Here is a 20,085-nt window from a genome sequence, read left to right on the forward strand (position 1 = left end):
AGCTTCTCAATTTTCGCTCATAGCCTGGCCTTACATGAGTGTTCAGTATTTGTTTTAACGGAAAACTTCAATGTAAAAAGTTAATAGTTTATTTAAGCGACGACTTGATACTGGTCAGATTAAAGAGCTGGAAATCTTATATGTTATGCGTGGTTCTGGAGCTTCTTTCCATGAAACTTGACACGAAATTAATTGTTGCACTGTCTTCAGTATGCAAGCAGAAATCAGTTGTTCAGATGCGGCAGCGTTCACCTTCTTCGGCAGCTTCACGTTAACTTGCCCAAAATTTTCTAGCCTGTAATAAGCAACGCATCATAGATTGACCACGTATCCAATCTAGAAAATTGCACCCATTTAGAGCCTTCAACAAGGAAGATAAATTTATGCGCGTTTCATATTGTTATAAATTTTACGACTACAGGAGCATTTTCAAAAATGTAATCAAAACTTCGCTGTCAAGCGGCCAGTTTTGCAACAGTCTGCATTTTTTTTGTTTTTGTAAAGCTCTGGATACTGTTGGCAGTTGGTTTTCTGAATTGATCCACACTGCACAAATGAGCGTGATAAAAGCTAAAGAAAAATCCCCCCTGCTTCCTGCCTTCAGGAAACCTTTTGCGTAAAAATCTTTGCGTAAAATCTAAGAGTCTAGGCGTGAAATATTCACAAAAGTCAAGCTGCGAGTATACCGAGTGTTTTGTAATAAGTTTCCGATATTTCACAGAGCGATTCCTCAGGTGTTTTTAGGGTAAAAAGTTTTTATCAAGCTATAAGGTWAATATATTAATTTCAATATTTTCTAAGTAATTTTTGAAGTAAAAGCAATTCCAAATCAAAATMAATTCCTGGGCTTCAGTCATTTATTGTCTATTTATCAATTAAAATACGTTTCGRTGTTTTCCACCATCATCAGTTTCTAGTTTGTAAACTAGAAAAACAGTCAGGAAAGTATGTACAATGGAGTAAAAGCAATATTTGGACGAAAGTTGCTCTCTAGCGGGTTTTATAACATGAGGAACTTAAATTTGATTTCGATTTGGATCTTACATCTAGAGAGCAATAGTCGCTTTATCTCCTTTGAAGAGTCATAAAGCTTTCGTGAATGCTTTCATGACATTTTTAAGCAAGAAAATCAAGTGAATCAAGTGTTTTTGAAGTGTCTTCTGTGGCATGTAAATGCTTCAAGTTGCTGCTTGCCCTAGACTAGAATATAACTTTCGCAGTTGCGAGAAATTTTTTTTTAGTCTAAAATTTACAATGCTTGCACAAATCAAGATTCAGTGGGACTTAAATGAAATTTTCAGGTTTTCTAGACTCAATTGTGTCCTATATACTGCAAGAAGATTAAGTACTAAGCTACTTGTGTTATACTAGAAATTGCAAGGTTTTATCGGAGAACTTGCAGTTTCAAGAAAACGTTGAGTTCTCTACCAGCATTTACAGCTATCGTACAAATTCGAATTGAATACCATTTGAATCAAACACTCAAACCCAACTGTTTTTTAGACTATGAAATTATCTGTGCATTTTGAAAGTTTCAGGTCCAAGTTGTTGTTGTCCAAGTTCAAGTTGTTTTTGGAGAGTTGTGTAAACCGTCATTTTTTTGGCTGGCTTTTACAAAGCTACCAAACATCAGATTTGGCTTTAATTCGAGTGGAATTCTCAGATATTTTCTTTTCCTAAACTGGAAAAATATCTAATGGCTACTTGTGATTGAACAGAAATATGATGTCTTTATTTGCCAGACTGTAGCAGAGCGAAATCATTGATTATTGGTGCCCATTGACAAATTTGCCAAAAATAAAATTTTTATGCAATTCGAATTAAAGCTGCAGGGCATTTAAACACTGTTCTCTTCTATGAGCGGTAAAAATTATCAAGTGGCAACTTGCCTAGGCTATAAAGGTAAGAATTATTATTTCACAGTCTGCGTGTGGAGCAGAAAAACCAAGCTTGCAACCGCGTAAAGCTCACATTTTTCTTTACTCAGACAGATACTGTAAATGTTGGAGATCGATATCCTGTATATTTTAAATACTTAACTTGAGGTTGTACAATTTTTTTGGGTTGCAGCAGAAAAAGCAGTGCAGTACCCTGACAACTGTAAGTGTTAGACAACATTAAATAATTCATTACTTTGTTAAAATTAACGCAAACATACAAACTTTGACTGAGACACTTAAATAGCATACAATTCAAAGCGCTCTAATTTCATTTAGTACCCTAATTCATATATGAATAAAAAGGTGAACATTCTTCCTCAGTAATTTGCGTTCAGGCATTCAATACGTTTGCCCTCCGACCCAAATGAAAATGAAGTCAAAATATGCTTACTGCCAAAAAACCCTTGGATCAAACGTTATGGAGAAAGCGAATGGTGGAAACAGTGGCAAATATATGACAAAATATGACGCATACAAAGATAATAAACAATGAACAGTACAAATACAAAAAGTATCAAAGTGCTTCAGTTCAAAGTACAACTTAAGTCTGCTTAATCATGCAAACTAATTTAATGTGCTTTTCAAAAGCATTATTTCGTTTGCAATTATTTAAAAAATAAATTACATAATATTATATAAATAAATGTTCACACCCAAATTTCTTGCTAAAAAATGTGATGGAAGTCTGCACGAAAGAAGAGAGAGAAAGTGATGAAGGTAGCGCCTTCTAAATGTAAGGGCAAAACCAAGATCAAATAATTTAAATTACACATGTTAGAAAATCCTCCAAATATTAAGTTTCGTCTAAACATCGATTTCGAAAATTACTTAAAAATGCAAACATTAAAATCGATCCAGCTCGATCAGTGAGGTCTTACRGACCGATGCTTAGGTATATGGACTCTGCATCTTAAGAAAACCTGAGGATTTGCCCTGCTAAAYAACGAACACTTATTAAAAACACGGTATATAACTTTCATATAAATTGCTACTGACTATAAAGTATTTAGATATACTTCACTATTCTACAATTCCTTGCAGATCTTTTGCATGCGGTTTGGATGATTATTTGCTACATTCCTTCTGGATCTTCTTCTAAATAATCTTCTGGATAATACCAAATTTAAACCATGCTTTTAGCACTCGTCCAGGCAACATTTTGCATTCACCTCAAGGATTTGCCTTATATGAAAATTGATCCTAAGATTTGAGCATAATAATTGTCATCGAGTTGCAAACGACGATTTTTTTCCACTTCTTCAGCACTTCCATTTTTAAGCAATTTTCATAATAGAAAAGACAGTCATGGTAAAACTTTGTTGCCCTGAAACATCCGACAATTTGGGGTTTCCAAGTTCAACGTGTAGTCTCAAATGGAAAAAGTTTACAATCAATAAAACGAAAGGAATTATCTGAACGACCATCATTCTCTAGCTAATAAACTTATCAACAATATCACTGTTTATACGGTAGTGACTATTAAGTAGCAAATGGTAGCTAAAAACAAATTGCAGGCATTAAGCAAACAACGTGAGTGGGAAAAACAAGCAAACGGAAGCAGACAAAACCGGCGCTGGCTTGAAAAATTCGAAATCCATCAATTTCATGGCAACCCTTTTTGTTTTTCTCGTAATCGAATACGGACCTTCGGTTCTTTTAAATTTCGAAAGTTTGAAAAGGGCGTCTTTCGATAAAGTCGTTTTGTTCAGCCATCATTATTCGGAGTCGAGCGCTTTTAAATCTTATTGCAGGCAATAGAAATAAGCAGTTATCTGTTTGATGCTTAAGTTTAACGAGAAAATCGCGTATTTTCAATCTATATTTAAATCGGGCATATCCAAGAATGTCGACGTTGAACATGAACAGTAGAGAAATGTCGTGTTTGTTTGCTTTTCATCTGCATTATTGGCTACAATGTTTAGAACTCCTGGCGTTTACTCTCAGCGTAGTGATCATAACTTCTGATTTATAAGCGCAGTTGGAGTTGAAAGACTGAAAAATTTGCCTTTTATAGCAATCAAAAAGCGCTGTCCAATCTACGCGTGAAAACTATCCGGTGAAGTTAACTTTAATGGTAAAAGCTTTGATTCAGCCAAAAACGTTAACTTAAATATTCATGGATTCGCCACTATCGGGCTCAGATAAGCCTGGAAATGAAAAAACCTCGAGTCATATAATAGTCTAATTGGCCTCAGCGCTATATCTAGCCCCGGTCGGCAATATAGATAGCGATAAAGTAGAGTTTGAGCATATCTATGTCCAATTACTGCGAAACTCGCATTCTAGGACCAGAGAGACGCATTAATCTCCATTTATGTCTTTATGGGTTGCTGCATGGCGATTCTCTACCTTCCAAAATGTCCTATAGTACACCCATTATAACTGAATATTTATCAAAGGCTTTAATTTTTTTCAATTTCGTTTTTCTGCTTTTTTTTATTAGCTGAATTACACCGTGGCGGAAAATCTATTCCGCAGTTATGAAGAACCCCTTGCGGTAAAATTACGCAGTTTTAAATAATAAATCGAATACCTCGCACAGAATAAATTATTTAAATATGAGAAGCAAGAAATTCGCATTAAAGCAAAGGCAATTTAATCCTTTATTATACTCAGTTAAAATTTCGAATTCATACGTTTTGGCTGTTCTCAGCTTCTAAATGGTGCAACGCCCCAACACTTAACAAATACTAAAGTATAATTGACAGTAAAAATTCGTGTTTTAATAAACCTGAAGACTGTTTGCAGGAGCATAAAACGCAAAAAAACCCTTTGCATATGTTTGACTAATTAAAAAAAGCACCTAAAATGTTATTGTTACTAGTAAATGAAACTTGGATATAATTTTGAAGCCGAAAAATATCGTCAGCAGAAAAGACATAGAAGGTAAATTCGTGTTATTCACCTCAATATTTGAAAAGTTCTTGTTCGATAATATTCAATTTACGGCGCTGCATAAAAGTTAGGGGCATGTGCTGAAATATTGCATGCGATTTCCTCAAGGTAAATAAAATTGGATCACGTTTGAAACTGTCGTAAAATTTTATATCGGTAATCAGCGACCCATAGATGTCGCAAATAAAATAAAAATTGAGGTGAAACTGGTAGAGACTACGGAATGGAGTTTTCTTCTCCCTATGAAGGTCACTTGTAACCGGCAAGATAATGATTCGGTAACTTTGCATAGAAACAAGCCATACAAAGTAACTTTCTAAATTTTCCTGAATTGCCAACATGTTAATTCACTTTCTATTTCATTTGATCAAGAAACATTCCCGTGTACTGAACATCTTAGTTTGGGCAACATCAACAGAATAAAGCCTAATTATAATAATTATTTTAAGCTTAAATTGAACCTTCAAATTGTTCCTGAAGCTAAGGTCTGTTCAGATTCGCTAATTACAAAAGACTCAAACTATGGCTTTGTTACGCGGTCTGAATTAATTAGTGATATTCCTGGAATATTGGGATTTATCTGCGAATCCGATATAAACAATGCTGAATAATGTAAGAGGCATTTCCAACATCTTATCAGATTGATGTAAATAACGATGTAATTATAGCTGAGTTATTGTTCAGAGATGTGGAGTGTTTTTAAACATGGATTTTCATTATGCAAATTGCTAACCGCAAAGGGTGTGGAGTGTTGAAGATCCACTACGGAACAACAATTTTTTTGAGGCAATATTTAAATACAAGTTTACAGCAGGCAAAAATGCAAAAACATTATTATTTCTGGAAACTGGCAAATTTATAAAAAATAAACCAGAGTGGAAATAATCGCACCTGCAAATGAATTTTACGCATTAATATTACCCAGAAACCTGCCGATTTATTTCTATACCCGGTTCAACCGGGTTCCTAAACCAGTTTCAATCAAGTGAAATTGGAAAATAGTAAAGAAAAAAGACTCATTTGGTAATTGGAATTTTGATGTCAAAAGAACATTTTCTGGTGAAGATTTTATTTCTTTGAAATATTGGTTGAAACACAGTTTCTTTCTGCGTGAAACTTTTGAATGGTTTTCTCTGCCTGGTTCTGGTGGTTGTTTCTTTCAAATTAACTGCGTTCAAATGAGTCCTACCTTCGTCATCAAAAGCCGTTTAGTTCCAGAACTCTTTAACTTTAACTCAATTAATCATATTTTAAGTCTCTACAAGCAAGTAAGTTTTGAAGACCATAATGGAAAATCTAACCGCAAACCCACTTGAACAGTGTCATGTTTGCCAACAAATGTCTGCTTGGACGGAAAGTTGGCGTAAACGAACGGCAGTTTTTCCACATTGCCAAATGCTCATTGAACTACTTTAAATTGTTGCTGAAGCACAATGGAAAATGCATCTTTAAAAGTTAGCACCGTCTAGATACAAATGAAGAAGGTTTTTTTTTAAATTGTAGACGTTAAATTCAGTATAGTTTCTGTTGAGAACAGGAGGTTAGCAAATTTGATCTTAACATTAAATTACGTTCGTTGTTTGCACGTTGTATAATAAATTTCGCAGAATATAAACCCTCTGCCTCGTTCAGACCCTAGCCATAATACTTTCTGGCAAGTAACACAGAGAGAGTAATTTAATACTATTATAAAACACAATCTTAACAAACTCTTTTGTATTACGCTCCAGATATGCGAAGTCGAGTGGAATACACTTTTTGCGTCCCCCTAAAAGCTAAAAGCACTCCATCCAAACTGTAGGGGATTATTTCACTCCAAATCGTACATTGGGGTAAAGGTGACAGAATTTTAACTGTAACCAGATTTCTTTCAGTCGCCCCTTATCAAGGGTAGTGCGGTGTTTTAATGCGAGCGGCTGCTAATGAAGTGTTCAGATAAATATTGTTAGCTAAATATTGCCACTGGGAGCTGCTACTTGAATTCAATAATTTATTTTATATGTACGTTTGAATTTTATCAATGTATGGAATAATCTAAAAGTGCTTACCAACATTTTTATAAATTCTCGATTTGCAATCTGACCAACTGTGCGATTATGTTTTACCAACTCAAAGAATTCGCAACTTCGGCCTTTTCATGATGTTCGTATTGACAAGTTTATGTTGGTGGCTTCTTGCAACGTCTGGATTTACCGGCCATAAACGGATATTTTCAGGCCTACGATGCTTTAAGCAACATCTTTGGCAAAAGTTAATTTATTTTCTTTTTGTCCTCAAAGCTATTGGGTTATGAAGTAATAATTTTTCTTGTGAAGGTACGTATTTTCTAAGCAGTACAATGTCTAAAAATTGCCAATAAACAAAATATATCTTAGAACTGACAATGTTTTTGCGTCTTGGAAAACGCATGGGCCAACATTTAACTTTACCATGCACTTCCATTTTACCTGCTTCCCATTGCCAACTACTAAGTACTAAAAAGGAATTGGCAATTTTCAAATAATATTACAAAAACACATTATGAAACATCCCAATAACATGAGACAATGAACTTTTCAAGCTCACAATTAGATATTATTAAAACAATAAAATAAAAACAACAATTGTTCCTGCCAAATATCACGCTATCATCATCTTTTCACTTTAAATAAACCTTTTTTACAGCAAAGACCAGCAAGTTTAGCAATTAATAACGGTATCAAATGGGTATCTTTTCAACTACCTGCCTTTTTGTAGAAGCAAATAGTGCTGAAAATATTTTTACCGTCATTAATTCATTTAATGTTTTCAATTTCTTTGCTTCTAATCAAATGGATGAATAGAAACACGACCTTCTGCCATCTCAGTTATTTCAGATTAGTTTAAAAAAATGAGGCATAAAATTTCATTTTGCAAAGCAACTTTCTTTGGAAAGCATACAAAATATCTTCTTTGTCCAATTATAAAAACATTTTAACCAACTTTAATCTATGAACGGAAACGAGGTGGACATATGATAATTTGTTGAAAATAATATCTAGTAGAAATCGCTAAAAATTAAAAGAAAAACTGTAAGTGAAGCCACTGCAAAGAAAATGCTTAAATTATTTATTCAAGAACTTATCCCGAAGTGCGTGTGATAATTGTCAATAACTGATTTAACAACACAACAACTTAACACAAGTTATGTGCGGTGACTTATCTCAAAGAAAAAATATATGCAAAATGTGAACTTTAGTCAGTTTAATTTAAACGCGACATTAAATAGTAAAGTTAAAAGAAAAAACTCGAGTTTATGGGTTTTTATACTTGTTCTTAAGTTGACTTGCTTTAAGGGAGAAAAACATGTTCAATATCCGGGAATTTTTTCAATTTTTTTTTAAATCAATTTTTAATGCTGTACAAAAAGCTCACAGCGAATCAGCCAGGGCTTTCTCAGAAGAACCGCCCTTGACAAAATTACCATTTTCTCATAGGTTTAGAGTTAACGAGCATTGAATATTGGGAAATTCGAAGCAAAGGAAATCATTTTGTGTGGTTCCAATCTTTTCCTCGTAACTCCGTTAATTATCTGCATATTTGTTAAATTAAGGCTCGGTTTCGTGGAGAAATATGTATGCTAAAATATGGTTCCCGAATTTTGCAAATCCCACGGAAAACAAGGGAATTTAACGTGTTTGATTGTACAAATTTTGAAAATTTGTTTAATTTCTGACGATAACTGTTTCCGCTGTTTATGCTTCGAGTAAATGCTTTGAAATTTTAATCGTCGTTCAAAAGTTCTAAGGCGACTAGCTGAAAAGAAGAGAAACACTATTTTGAAAAAATTGTCTTTAAATCATCTTTTTCTAATGTTGCTGGAAAGCCTTACAAATTGTTAAACAGAGTTTTCTCACAAGAAACTGCCGTTCATAAAATTTCCAATTTCTCATAGTTTTATAGTAAACGAGCTTTGAATGTTGAAAGTTCAAAGGCAATGGTGATCACTGCGGGTTTCCAATCTTTTGATCGCAACTCCGTTACTTATCCCAGCTTGTGTTAAATTAAGCTTTGGGTGAGTAGAAAAATCAGTACGCTAAAAGATGGCTTTTGAAATTGATAAATCTACCGGTAAACAATTTACTATGATACATCAACTATGCGCTTTTTATTGTTAAAATTTTCCAAATTTCCTTCATTTGCTTGCGTTAAATGTTCCTGCTGGTAAAGGCTTCTAAATCCTAATCTCGTGGTTTTAAAGGTTACTTGCTTTAAAGGAGAAAACGCGATTTTGGGAATTCTGATCATTTTTTGAAATTTTTCTTTAAACGTTTTTTTCGATGTTGCTCTAAAGACTCACAAACTCTCATCCAAGATTTTCAGACGAAAAACCGCTCTTGCTAAAATAATTAATTTCTCATAGTTTTCAAGTAAACAAGTAAAAAAAAAATCTTTCGATGTTTGAATGTGAAGTGGGAGCTTGAATTTTTTTGTGCTTTTAACTTTTGCTGCTTTCAACTTTTCCTTGTTGCTCTATTATTCATCTGAATTTCTATGTCAGTTAAAGCTGAAAAAGATATAAATATTGGCATCTTAATATATGGCTAGCGAAATTTGTAAAACAGCAGGAAAACAAGGGAATTTATGCGCTTTTGATTGTTGAAACTTTCAACATTCGATTGGTTTTTGACGCTAAGTGTTTATGCTTCCAAATCCTAAATTCATTGTTCGAAAGTCGACTTGGTCTAAAGAGAAAAAACCCAATTTAGCAACTCTGAGGAATTATGGAACTTTCTGCTTCAAAGTTCTTTTTTAAACGAATCACCACTTCGACCGTTACTTCATCGCTCTGGATAATATTCACATCAGATGTGTTCAAAATGTCAAGAAACAATGCCCAATGGTCCACTTCTTCTCAGGCCGGAAAACTTTTCAACCGATATTGACTACTTCTTCATCTCAATCAACTGAACTCACTAGAAAAAATGGTGGCAGCAGATCCCTTGATTTCTCTATTGCATTGAATTGACACAGATGATTGATTGGGGATGCAGACTGATTGTGATTTCGACGCAAATTTGAGTTGTTGCTGGAACTCAAGAGCATTTTGTTTGAAAAATCGTTCAGGAATCGTCCAAAATGATCTAGATAATCTGGTCGCACCTAAACTCATAAACAAATCGGACACATCGTTTAGTTTATTGTCAATGTGGGACTATTCGAGTTTCCTGATAGCCCTACCAACCGGAAATCATGGAGGGCCATTACCATCCCTTTAATATGCAATAAACTCATTAGCAACGACTCGTGACGCTCGTCAAACATGCAACTTGTACACGCGACGTCGCCGTCTCAAATTCGACGGCCACTTGTTGGCTGAGGAAATCGGTCAATATTTTCAGGCTAATCTATTTCAGAAGCACTTGATCTTTAAAAGCAAGTGCCTCCTTCATTTACAATCGACTTTGGCACGAGATGAATAACGTTCGAGCTCAGCCAGCTCGTTTAATTGGAGACGTGGATTATCAATTTACAAGGCACCGGATCGGGGTTCGAAAGGTGTTCAGATAATCAATAGGTAATTTTTGGTAAATTAATTTTCCCTTTAGTTGGGCGGCTTTTTATCACCAGGGTGGACCCTTTGAATCTCAATGTTATTAAGCGTGAGGCGGACATTCGACGTTTCGATTTCCCCACACATACACAATAATAAGTGATCACATCCAACAAATAATATATAAACTCAGACTATTTTAAAATGTTTTACATGGTTTCTTCAAAACTGACGCAAAAATCTTCAAATAATTTATCGAAGCAATTCGCTTGAGTAGTAGTAGGATGCTTCATTGTAGCGCGCAATTGTATTTGATAGATATGTTTAGTACGCATGTAATTATTGCCCTTCTAAGCCCCCAACTATCCTGAAATTAATTGTTGATTTTCTCCCACAAACAACGTAATTTATGCTCAAGGCTCAGATGCGGCACATTCTGAGTACTGTCGGATTCAAATGCCGCTTTTGAGAGCATATCCAGCTTTCCAATTTAAGCCGCAACACTGCTCAATTAAAATTAACGCTTCGTTCGCTGTTCAATTAGAAGTTGTGATAACAGGGTTGGGCGAATGTCCTTAATAGTTTTAATCAACGAACTTACGTGATTACTTAAACTGTCCGAGGGATACGTGACCGGTATTGAAAGACTTAACTAAAATTGAAAATGATACAAGTTATTAAGTAACGTGGATTAAAGGGCCGAGAATGAACAAGTTGGTTTTACATGTGCTAACAGTTCCTGCTGGAAATGGCTGAAGTTTTCCTCAACGAAAATCTTTAATTAATATTTTTCCAAAGTGTATTTTTGGTTTGCTCCAGGATGTACGAATTAGAATGCCGAAAAGCAAAAATAGAGAATTTTGGCAAATAATCTTAATCAATTCCGCCAATTAAAAGTCAGATTACTATTTTGCATTATTATTTGTAAATAATCTCCAATGTTAAGGCAACTATTTGGGAACATTGGGAACATAAGTTTGTCTCCATTTTTAAAGCAAGTAGATTTAGATACGTTTCTGTGTGTTGCAAAAAGCATTATATTCTAGACGCAAAGTATATGAGTAGAAATATCCATTTTAACTAATCGGGGAACGTTCTCAACATGAAACTATAACAGCACTTGCTGGTTTGTAGAAATAATCGCTAGGAAAACTTCTCGAACCATGAAGAATTCGAGAGGACGATATCGTCTTAATAAGAAACGACATACAGGAACTGGGTTGATAAATTAAAACATCGTAATGATGCCTTGAAGAATGTCAGGTTGAAAGGAAACAGGTTAAAAACACAAATAATTGGCAACACCAATACCTAGATGATACAAAAAGACAAGAAAAATCTAAAGGTAGAAATAACTCAAAGAATAAAAGACGAGTTTAACCGGGCTTCGGGAAGATGAAATACACATTGAAAAACCACCATATCCTTGTAAATTGTTAGAAAAAGGCTTGTGGCACTTGCCCCTTGCCAGTAGCGGCAATGGGTTTGGAAACAATTAAGCTAAGAAAAATTACCGCCAAAAACATATAGATGATGCACACAGCGATGGAACGGACAGAGACGACAAAAAAATCACTGATGAAGAAACTCCAGAAGAAACCAAAGTTATGGATACAATAAAAAGACAAACTCAATCCAGATGGACGTCTAAGTAAGAAGATGCCTGGATGTTAAACAAAAGGCATAAAAAAGGAATATGAAAAAGGCCCTAAACCAGGAGTGGATAACAGATAATGGCTGAGGAAAACCAAGAATACAAAAACTTACTATTATTTGACAAAAGTTTGAAACTATTTTGCTAATCCAACAAAACACATTTTGCTAAATCCCATCTCATTTTGAATGTCACCATTCCACAATGCCACCATTTCTATACAGGGTGTCCCGAAATGAATGTAATGAAAATATAATTTGATTTCTATATTCACACGGATTGTTAAAGTATACAATTCCTTCATCTTCTATATCTTATCAATATTGCATGCAATGCAAATTTAGGTATCAGCTTTGTACAGTAATTAACCAGCATTTAAAATCAGTCTAGTCCTGTCCAAAGCTTTTATCGCTTTCAAATAATATTAAATATTATAAATCAACTGAAATAACTTAAATTCTAACAACTGTTTTTTCACTTCAAGAATGACTACAAAAATGAAAAACTCTTGTTGTGTTACACAACTCCTGTTCCAACCCAAATCCGTGTGCCCTAAATCTCCTAACAAAATCAATGTTATTGACACCGGCCGGAACATTATGGTAAATCTTGGCGTGCTGAGATACCGCAAGAAGTAGCATAAAACAATTAGCTTTCTGTGTTAAGTGTCAACGCTTCTTTAATAGGACCTACAAAGGCAGGCAAACTTGTTGAGTATAATTTATTCACTTCTGGGTTGACGCCATTGCTGAAGACTTTTTTTAGTTAAGGGGTAAATGGCATACCTACTTAACAATTTTTGCAAATGTCTACCTACCTCGTATTTCGATGCCATTTCTTGATAACTTTATGTAGAATTTCGTTGCAAAATGGTTTCAACCAAAAACACATTTCGCAATTCCTTCTAATGTTTACTGACCAAATTCGAGATGTTTTGTTAAAAGCAAATGAGAGCAAAATGAGCTGCCTTCCCTGCTGTTTGAAGATACACAGTCTCCCAGCTAATATCAATGGAAATAATTTAGCTACATGATTTTAAGTTTGGGACAAGATTTCTACCTAAACTCTCACACTACAGCATGAAACAAGTTGTCCGTTCTATGGGCATTATTTTCCACGCCAAATCGCCGATACGTATGTTTGTTTCATGTTGGCAAAAGACTCTTCATGAAGTGTGCAATTGAGCCGAAAGCATCAACAGCACAATATCTAACTCTCAATTTAGATCTAACATTCAAGTGCTGATTTTCATGCATAAATCCGCTCAAAGTGCTTGTGGGGTTTCAGAAATGTGAGTTTTAAACTTAATTTCGGGCAGCTTAATTAAAGCAATTAATTATAGCAGGAAGGAGCGTTATGGCACTATTCAATGTTGCCTTTTCACTTTTAGGATTTTGTTGGCGATTTGTTTTATGAGCTCGCTGTGGACTTTTGCTTATTCAGCAAGGGTGATACCGACCTCTTCCTGCAAATGTTGGCAGGATTATCAAGCGGAAATTGGAGAGTCAGGACTTCAGTGTGTGGCTTTAGGTAAATTTACTTTATTATTATAATTAGTCAGCCTGGGTGGTTTTAGACAGATCTTGCGACCGTTTGTCGTTGGGTGAAAATGTTATTTAATGATGCAGGTTGGACTTTCAATGTTGCTTAAAAAAATCGTATCGTTTTCTGAACATTTAGCCGCTTTATCAAAGTTTTGGGTTCGCTTTTTGCTTGTATTATGCACGTTTTTTCGGAATTCGTGTGGACGCATTGATTGGAAGCTTTGACCAGAATTTGTGTAAATGATCCCAATATTTAAAGTTTTAGTTTGAACATTTTTTTAAATTAATTATTATTCTCTCAAATATGGACAAAATGTGCAACAAATGACGAGTTTAGGCAATTTATAAAGCGAAATATCGCAAAATGCTTTTTTACGAAAATTGAGTTTAAATGTTGTTCAACAATCTGAAAATTTAGCTCAAAAACCTCAAATAATTAGTATTTGGAAGTTGAAACTTTGCGATTACAATTTGTTTATAAAGATCTGCAGATCAAATACATGTAAAATGCAGACTCAGTCGTCCAATTAAATTCATACTTTTGATTTTTCGGTTTTACAAACATTTATCTGTTATCTGTTAGCTGTAAGTGAGCGAAGAAAAGTAGCACAAGTCAGAGATAATCATCTTAAGAGCACTTTACGATAGAGTTAAGAAGCTTCTGGAAACTTGCCAAACTTCATCGTTTGCTTAAACAGGCTTTATTTAAAAGCCAGCATATTTCTGCATATTCTAATGCAGCTGATTGTACTATATTCTTTATATGGGTAATTTTTTGGAATTGCTAACTAAGTTGGAACTTTAAGTGGACTTTTGTCTTTCTCAGATCAATTTCATGTGATGCCCTGTAATATGCCGAAACTACCAAAATGTGAATGTTCCGGCGGGATCAGCAATATTCTAAAGGATGAGAGTGGCACTTGGTGCACCAAGTACACGAAAGGGGAGGAACAAATGCGATGGCCATGCGAAAACGCCCAAGAATGGGACGATTTTTTCCAGAAAAATCCCAATTTGCTTTAAATGCATGACTGGAAGGGTTTTACTATTTCTTTACTGTATGGAAGCCTTGAGGTGACATGTTTTGAACCGTTTGGTTCAAAATTAACAAAGTAATTTGACTGTATGTTTGTGTTGATTGAGTAGAACAGAGGACATCATTATTTGAAAAAAAAAGGATTTAGTTGTCTAATCAAAGGCTTGTTAAATACATGTTTGTGTTCGAATTGTCGCTTTAAAAGTTTCGAAAAACCCTGTGAGTTTAGTAAATTGCATTATTTAAATCAAACATCCAACTATAATTATACACATTGATCTAATACTAATGGAGGAACATTATAATTATTTGACCAATGATAATAATAATTAAACCAGATCAGTGTTCCGTGTTTCGAATAAATACAATTCAGTAATGTAAATATTAATTATATTCAATGTAATAACAAACGGAATTAATTGGCCCGTTATTTATTCAATTTATGCTGATGGGCCCATTGTCTTTATTTTCAATGTTATTGTGTCAAATTTGATATTTTTACCGATTTCGTATCGAACATAATGGCGCAATAAATAAAATTGCTGCATTTTGCTTTTCTCCGTAAAAAAATATATTTTAGTTATTTGTTATATTGATTAAAGTAATGAAAAAATCCAAACTTAAAACGCTTTAATATTTACCACATCTTTTGTCTTAGTGTTAATGTCTCATCTTAGTCAAGTTATATCATTATTAGTTTCGAATGATGTTTGAAACTAATAAAATAAAGTAATAATCTAAAATGACTTATACATTGCCAGAAGCACGCTTTTTCCAGCTTGTTAGCAGTTCTAATTCCTTTTCCCTTTACAATTCCTAACATTACTGTGCAAACTTTAGTTGAGTGTAGTAGCAACCTAAATGTGTGGACTTCGATGGCACTCACTAAGACTGTTTTGTTTGTTTAGTAACTTTATGGACGGAAACTAAAGGCTACATTCAATATAGATTTGCTGAGCTCCCATGTTTGGGAACATAATTTATTATTTACAACATTATTTGAAGTTTAAAAGCCCACAGGTGGAATCAACTGGAAAATTTATTTTTGCATCAGCAAAGGATCATTTACTGACTTTCCTGAACAGAAACGTTTGAAATGTTGTGATTGGCAAGAGAACAACGACTGTATTCAATATTATGAAAAATAGTCCCCGTTTTTGAGCAGAATAGAACATGTTTCATAAAATCTAATCCATTCAATCGAGCACTCAGTGTCTTTATGCAGGCATTACCAACCCCAGCAAAGACCGTTTTTTCCTCCCTTTGCATACTTCATATCGGTCGTCGCTAAAAAACAATGGTTATGACGGGTATAAACTTGTTTACGACGTGCATTTTTATGTATATGTCGTTGTCCCCTAGCTTTTACTACGTAGAACGTCGAGCAAGACCAGGACCGAAAGTAAATTAGGGTTGGGTTATGCTGGCAGAGTGGAAACAAGTCACGTTTTTAAGACCTTATATTTTGTTAAGCTCTTTCGATTTATAGATTTGAGGATTCAGGCATTTCACAAAGGGTGTAAGAACCAATTTTGGCCTCAATCGTTGTTTACCCAACGAAAAATTACCATAATCAAATCGTCCCTGGGGAACCGTGTAGTTTGTTGGAGTTCTGAGCACTTTGAAATGTTCTGCTGACCGACAATTTGCTAGCTTTTATATTGTTACACGCTTTACTGTGCAGATTTGATACGAAATGAATACAAATGTGCGTTTTTATTTATTTTATTGGCGTTGGCGCAGTGGAGACATGAAAAAAACTTCGCCCAATGTGGCATTCACTTTTTCAAATAAATACCTTCAAAGTTTTCACACAGTTTTATGTGGTTTTTATTTGTCAGTTCTGAACTATTTCGCGGAGTAAATTCAACTTCGTCTTCATATTAAAAGCTTTATTTAACTTCCTTTGTTTCCTTTGGTTCTGTTATGTTAGTGTGTTTTCACTTCGATTTAGAACAGCTGCGTTTGCAATAGCTAGTTCAGTTTTTAGAAGTTGACCCAAACATATCATGCAATCCAATCTGTCCTGAAAAAACGACCCAAATTATTTGATAGTTATACAAGAGAGTGTGCTTTTCATTAACTGGAAAATATCTGAAAGGACCTAAAAGTAACCGAAAAAGGTAACCCGGTAAGGGAACAGTAAGCAAAATTATGTAAAAAATACGAACATTAATTTACTGAGAGCAGAAATCCAGTTTAGTGTTTCTTCTTCCCTGTTTGTCCCTAAAGACTTTTCTTAAACTACTCCAGAGGCCTGACCCAAATATTGAATTAACTTGAATGGCTCGATAATGATACTGGTCATGTCGATTCAAAACGGTCATGTCGATTCGAAAATCGTAGATTCTAATGATTAAAATATAAAAAAGTTGCAAAAAAATTGCTGAAATTTTTAACAGACTTTAAATTTATCACACGATTTAATTAGCTGACTAAAAGCAAATCGTAACTTTAATTAACTCGGCACACACTTGAATTGTATACTTCACATGTCACTTTTGTGCTTTGAACTATCTGAAAAAAGTATCGTTTTGCAACTTGCCATCACCTACGCGGCCGGTTTCCATTTATCCTATAATCTCTTTCGTTTTTGCTTAAATCCTAATTACATGTTAGAAGTGTTTACCATGGGAGTTGCGTTCCATTTATTTTTCATTAACGCGAATAATGAAACTTATTTGCAATTAGTGCGCTTTTAATTAAAAAGGGCGAATTAGGTAGCAGCTTAAGGGATTAAGTGAAGAGTTGGTAATTTTACATGCGTTACATTTCAAGGGTTTTAACAGCTAGTAGTGGCAAACCAAGTAAAATATTGTGGCTATATGAAACGTTTTGTATTTATATAGTAATATGTGAATTCAAAATTGCTGTTTTAATAAATAAAGTAGGATGGTTTGATTCATTCAATCATGAAATAACTTCTCTTGATTCGGTCTGTTTCAATCTCATTTTGCTATATATTTCTAGATTAATATTTACTTATGATTGTGTTTTAAATCTGCTTAATTAATTTTGTGTGAAGATTATACAATTTAGTTTAGTTAGTTCTAGCAAATAATATGTAAATACTGAAGATGAAACATCCAAGATGATATTCGACATACTAGATTTCGATAAAGTAATAGAATTGCTGTGCAAGGTGCAGTCGATTCTGCATCAGCTTCGCCGATGTAAAACGATATTAAATGGAATGTGATTTAGCAAACATCAAGCCAAATTGAAAAATGTCAGTTTCAAATTGAAAATTTACCCCAGTTTAAATCAATCAGCTTGATTAAATCCATCAACTATTACATTAAATGTAAATAATATTTATATTGCTGAATGCTGTTTAATTAGAAAACCGATCGGTTCAATCTATTGCCAGTGGCGCAATAATCATAATGCATTATAATTATTATGTTTTATTAAAATTGCAGCCAAGTAATTTCGAGTTAGCGATATATCTTGTTTTGGCAGATCCAAACTAAATTGCGAAATGCACACTGATTGCGAAGCTTTTGCAGCTCCAATTTACAGTTTATGGAACTTACTTTATTAGTATAGTTATATGTTAAGGAAAATTTCTGAAGTAAGAACTGTTTGGAAATTTATAAAATCTATTTCAATGTTAGGGTTATCAGTTATCAGAAAGTTTGCATTTTATAAACACAGAAAAAACAAAATGGTCGCAATAAAACTGCCATCTATGATAAAAACTGAAAAATATGCTTTATGAACACCGGAAATTGACCAATAATTTAACCGTTCCACCTGCTCTACGAGGAAAGACCAGTTATGAAATGTCGAAGAACGATAAACTTTACGTGGCAGACTTCCCGTAGATATGAGTTCGATAAATTACCTCGTGTACCAACGAATTTGGATCGTCGATGTACTTTCCAGATTTATCGCCTTTCTTAACGGTTTTATAGAACCGAATCCCGGACTTATTTTGAAATTATTTCCTGCTTTGAATTTACGATGGGTATTTGTTGGGAAAATAATTTATTTAGTTCTGCTACATTGAACATCATTCACTATATGCGATATTTATATACATGAAGATTGGAAAAGCGAACAGAACCTTGGGTGCGGAAAATATGGATGACTATTTAACTTTTTCAGCGCAGCCTATACCACATAGACAATGTACTTTTGGTAAACGAAAAATTTTAAAAGTTTTCTAAAGGACAAAGCAAAGCCCAAGTTGGACTGGTGAGCTTTTCTGATCTTCGAGATTTCACAGAAAATAATTTCTTGGGGAACGTGCGGAACAAATTATTGTCCTCGAAAAACATATCAGTTTCTTGCAATGGTCGCGAAAACTTAACTATTTTGACACTATCAAGCTCACACTCTACACTCTGTAGACACACACATAAACATTTTGTTTCTCAAATTCAGCAGAATGGTTCATAAATATAATTTACTTTTGAACATGATGAAATCTGCATCAAAAGAACTGAAATGCAATAGAATAAAACAGACTGTGTATAGGAAAATGTATATTATGGTTGAGTAAAAACAAAATTGTGGTCGGTTTTGCTAAAGTAATTCATAAATGCAAAGCGAGTTCAACCTTCTTAGTTAATGAACTAAAATGTTATGAAAATATTAGTAAATAATCATGTTTTCAAAAATATGGGTTATAAAAGCATAAAGTTATCCACTGTTTCGCGCAATCCACATTTAATGCAAGCGCAATTTTAACAATAATTCTACATTTGTGTCTAGTTCGGATTCAAAGTCATGACCCAACACAAAACATTGGGAAAACTCCTAAAATGGCTCAGGATTTAATTCTTAATGCAAGCAATTTTCCTCCCATGTGGGTAACGAAAACAAAATATTTCGGTTCAACCAACTTTTCAAGTCACGTTCAAGTCCTTCAAATCTCAATTTCAACTTTTCTGCAATCAAATTAAATATTTCGACATTGATCGTGTCCAAACTGGAAGCTTTTCATTTCGATCTGCTTCTATTTCCCGAACAACTTTCTTTTTTCAGCTATCCCTTGAACTATTTTATCTTTATCATCCGTCAATAATGCCTGTTGTCCTGCGTGCCTGTTTATCGTTTCTCTGACCTTCTTGTGGAAATTGAATGTTTTTGTCTGCCTCTCCATATTCGCTTCTTCCTTCTTACATGGTGTTCTGTATTATCCTTTCTTGTATTCTTTTGGTGGTTGTGAAACCGCTGTTTTTTCATCAATTGTTTGGCATTTTACTTTTAAGCCCTCTGATTCGTCAATGTCCTATCCATATTACGGTTGTTACTCGGGACTTACTTAGAATATTTGTTTAATATATTAAGAATTATTTGGCTCCTTTTCTAAGGATACAATTTTTCTTAATGCTGTTTGAAGATGATGTTGAGTACCAAAACTTCGATTCTTCTTTTCTTCTGTCTTCTTTTAAGAAATTGTATAATAAAGAGTGCTCTAAGAAGAACGCCGGGTTTGTGTTAAATAAAAGGTATATGTGTTTTTAGTGAGTTTCAATTTTTCATAGCCAGGTGTA

At 34.2% G+C, this 20,085-nt stretch overlaps 2 protein-coding genes and 1 long non-coding RNA gene across 3 annotated transcripts in view; 1 reads left to right on the forward strand and 2 right to left on the reverse strand.

The window, feature by feature from the left end:
* The window catches only part of LOC109544944, a 92,527-nt gene extending 79,691 nt beyond the window's left edge, over window positions 1-12,836 (reverse strand). The window contains exon 1 of the mRNA XM_048667271.1: window positions 12,819-12,836. Coding sequence (XP_048523228.1) covers window positions 12,819-12,836 — 18 coding nt within the window. The remainder of the gene's footprint in view (window positions 1-12,818) is intronic.
* Window positions 12,837-13,085: 249 nt separating this feature from the next.
* Window positions 13,086-15,324, forward strand: LOC125504760. The gene is made up of 3 exons (XM_048667186.1): window positions 13,086-13,292; window positions 13,392-13,531; window positions 14,372-15,324. The coding sequence occupies exons 1-3, from the start codon at window positions 13,252-13,254 to the stop codon at window positions 14,566-14,568; spliced, it is 378 nt and encodes a 125-aa protein (XP_048523143.1). The 5' UTR covers window positions 13,086-13,251; the 3' UTR covers window positions 14,569-15,324.
* Window positions 15,325-16,290: 966 nt separating this feature from the next.
* LOC125504761 overlaps window positions 16,291-20,085 on the reverse strand; it is a 10,300-nt gene continuing 6,505 nt past the window's right edge. Inside the window, exon 2 of the long non-coding RNA XR_007281676.1 lies at window positions 16,291-16,607. This is a non-coding gene — a long non-coding RNA (uncharacterized LOC125504761). The remainder of the gene's footprint in view (window positions 16,608-20,085) is intronic.

The sequence above is a fragment of the Dendroctonus ponderosae genome, unplaced genomic scaffold, assembly GCF_020466585.1.
Source record: "Dendroctonus ponderosae isolate FM_Combo_2020 unplaced genomic scaffold, Dpon_F_20191213v2 Dpon_F_20191213_6, whole genome shotgun sequence".
NCBI classification, from domain to species: Eukaryota; Metazoa; Arthropoda; class Insecta; order Coleoptera; family Curculionidae; genus Dendroctonus; species Dendroctonus ponderosae.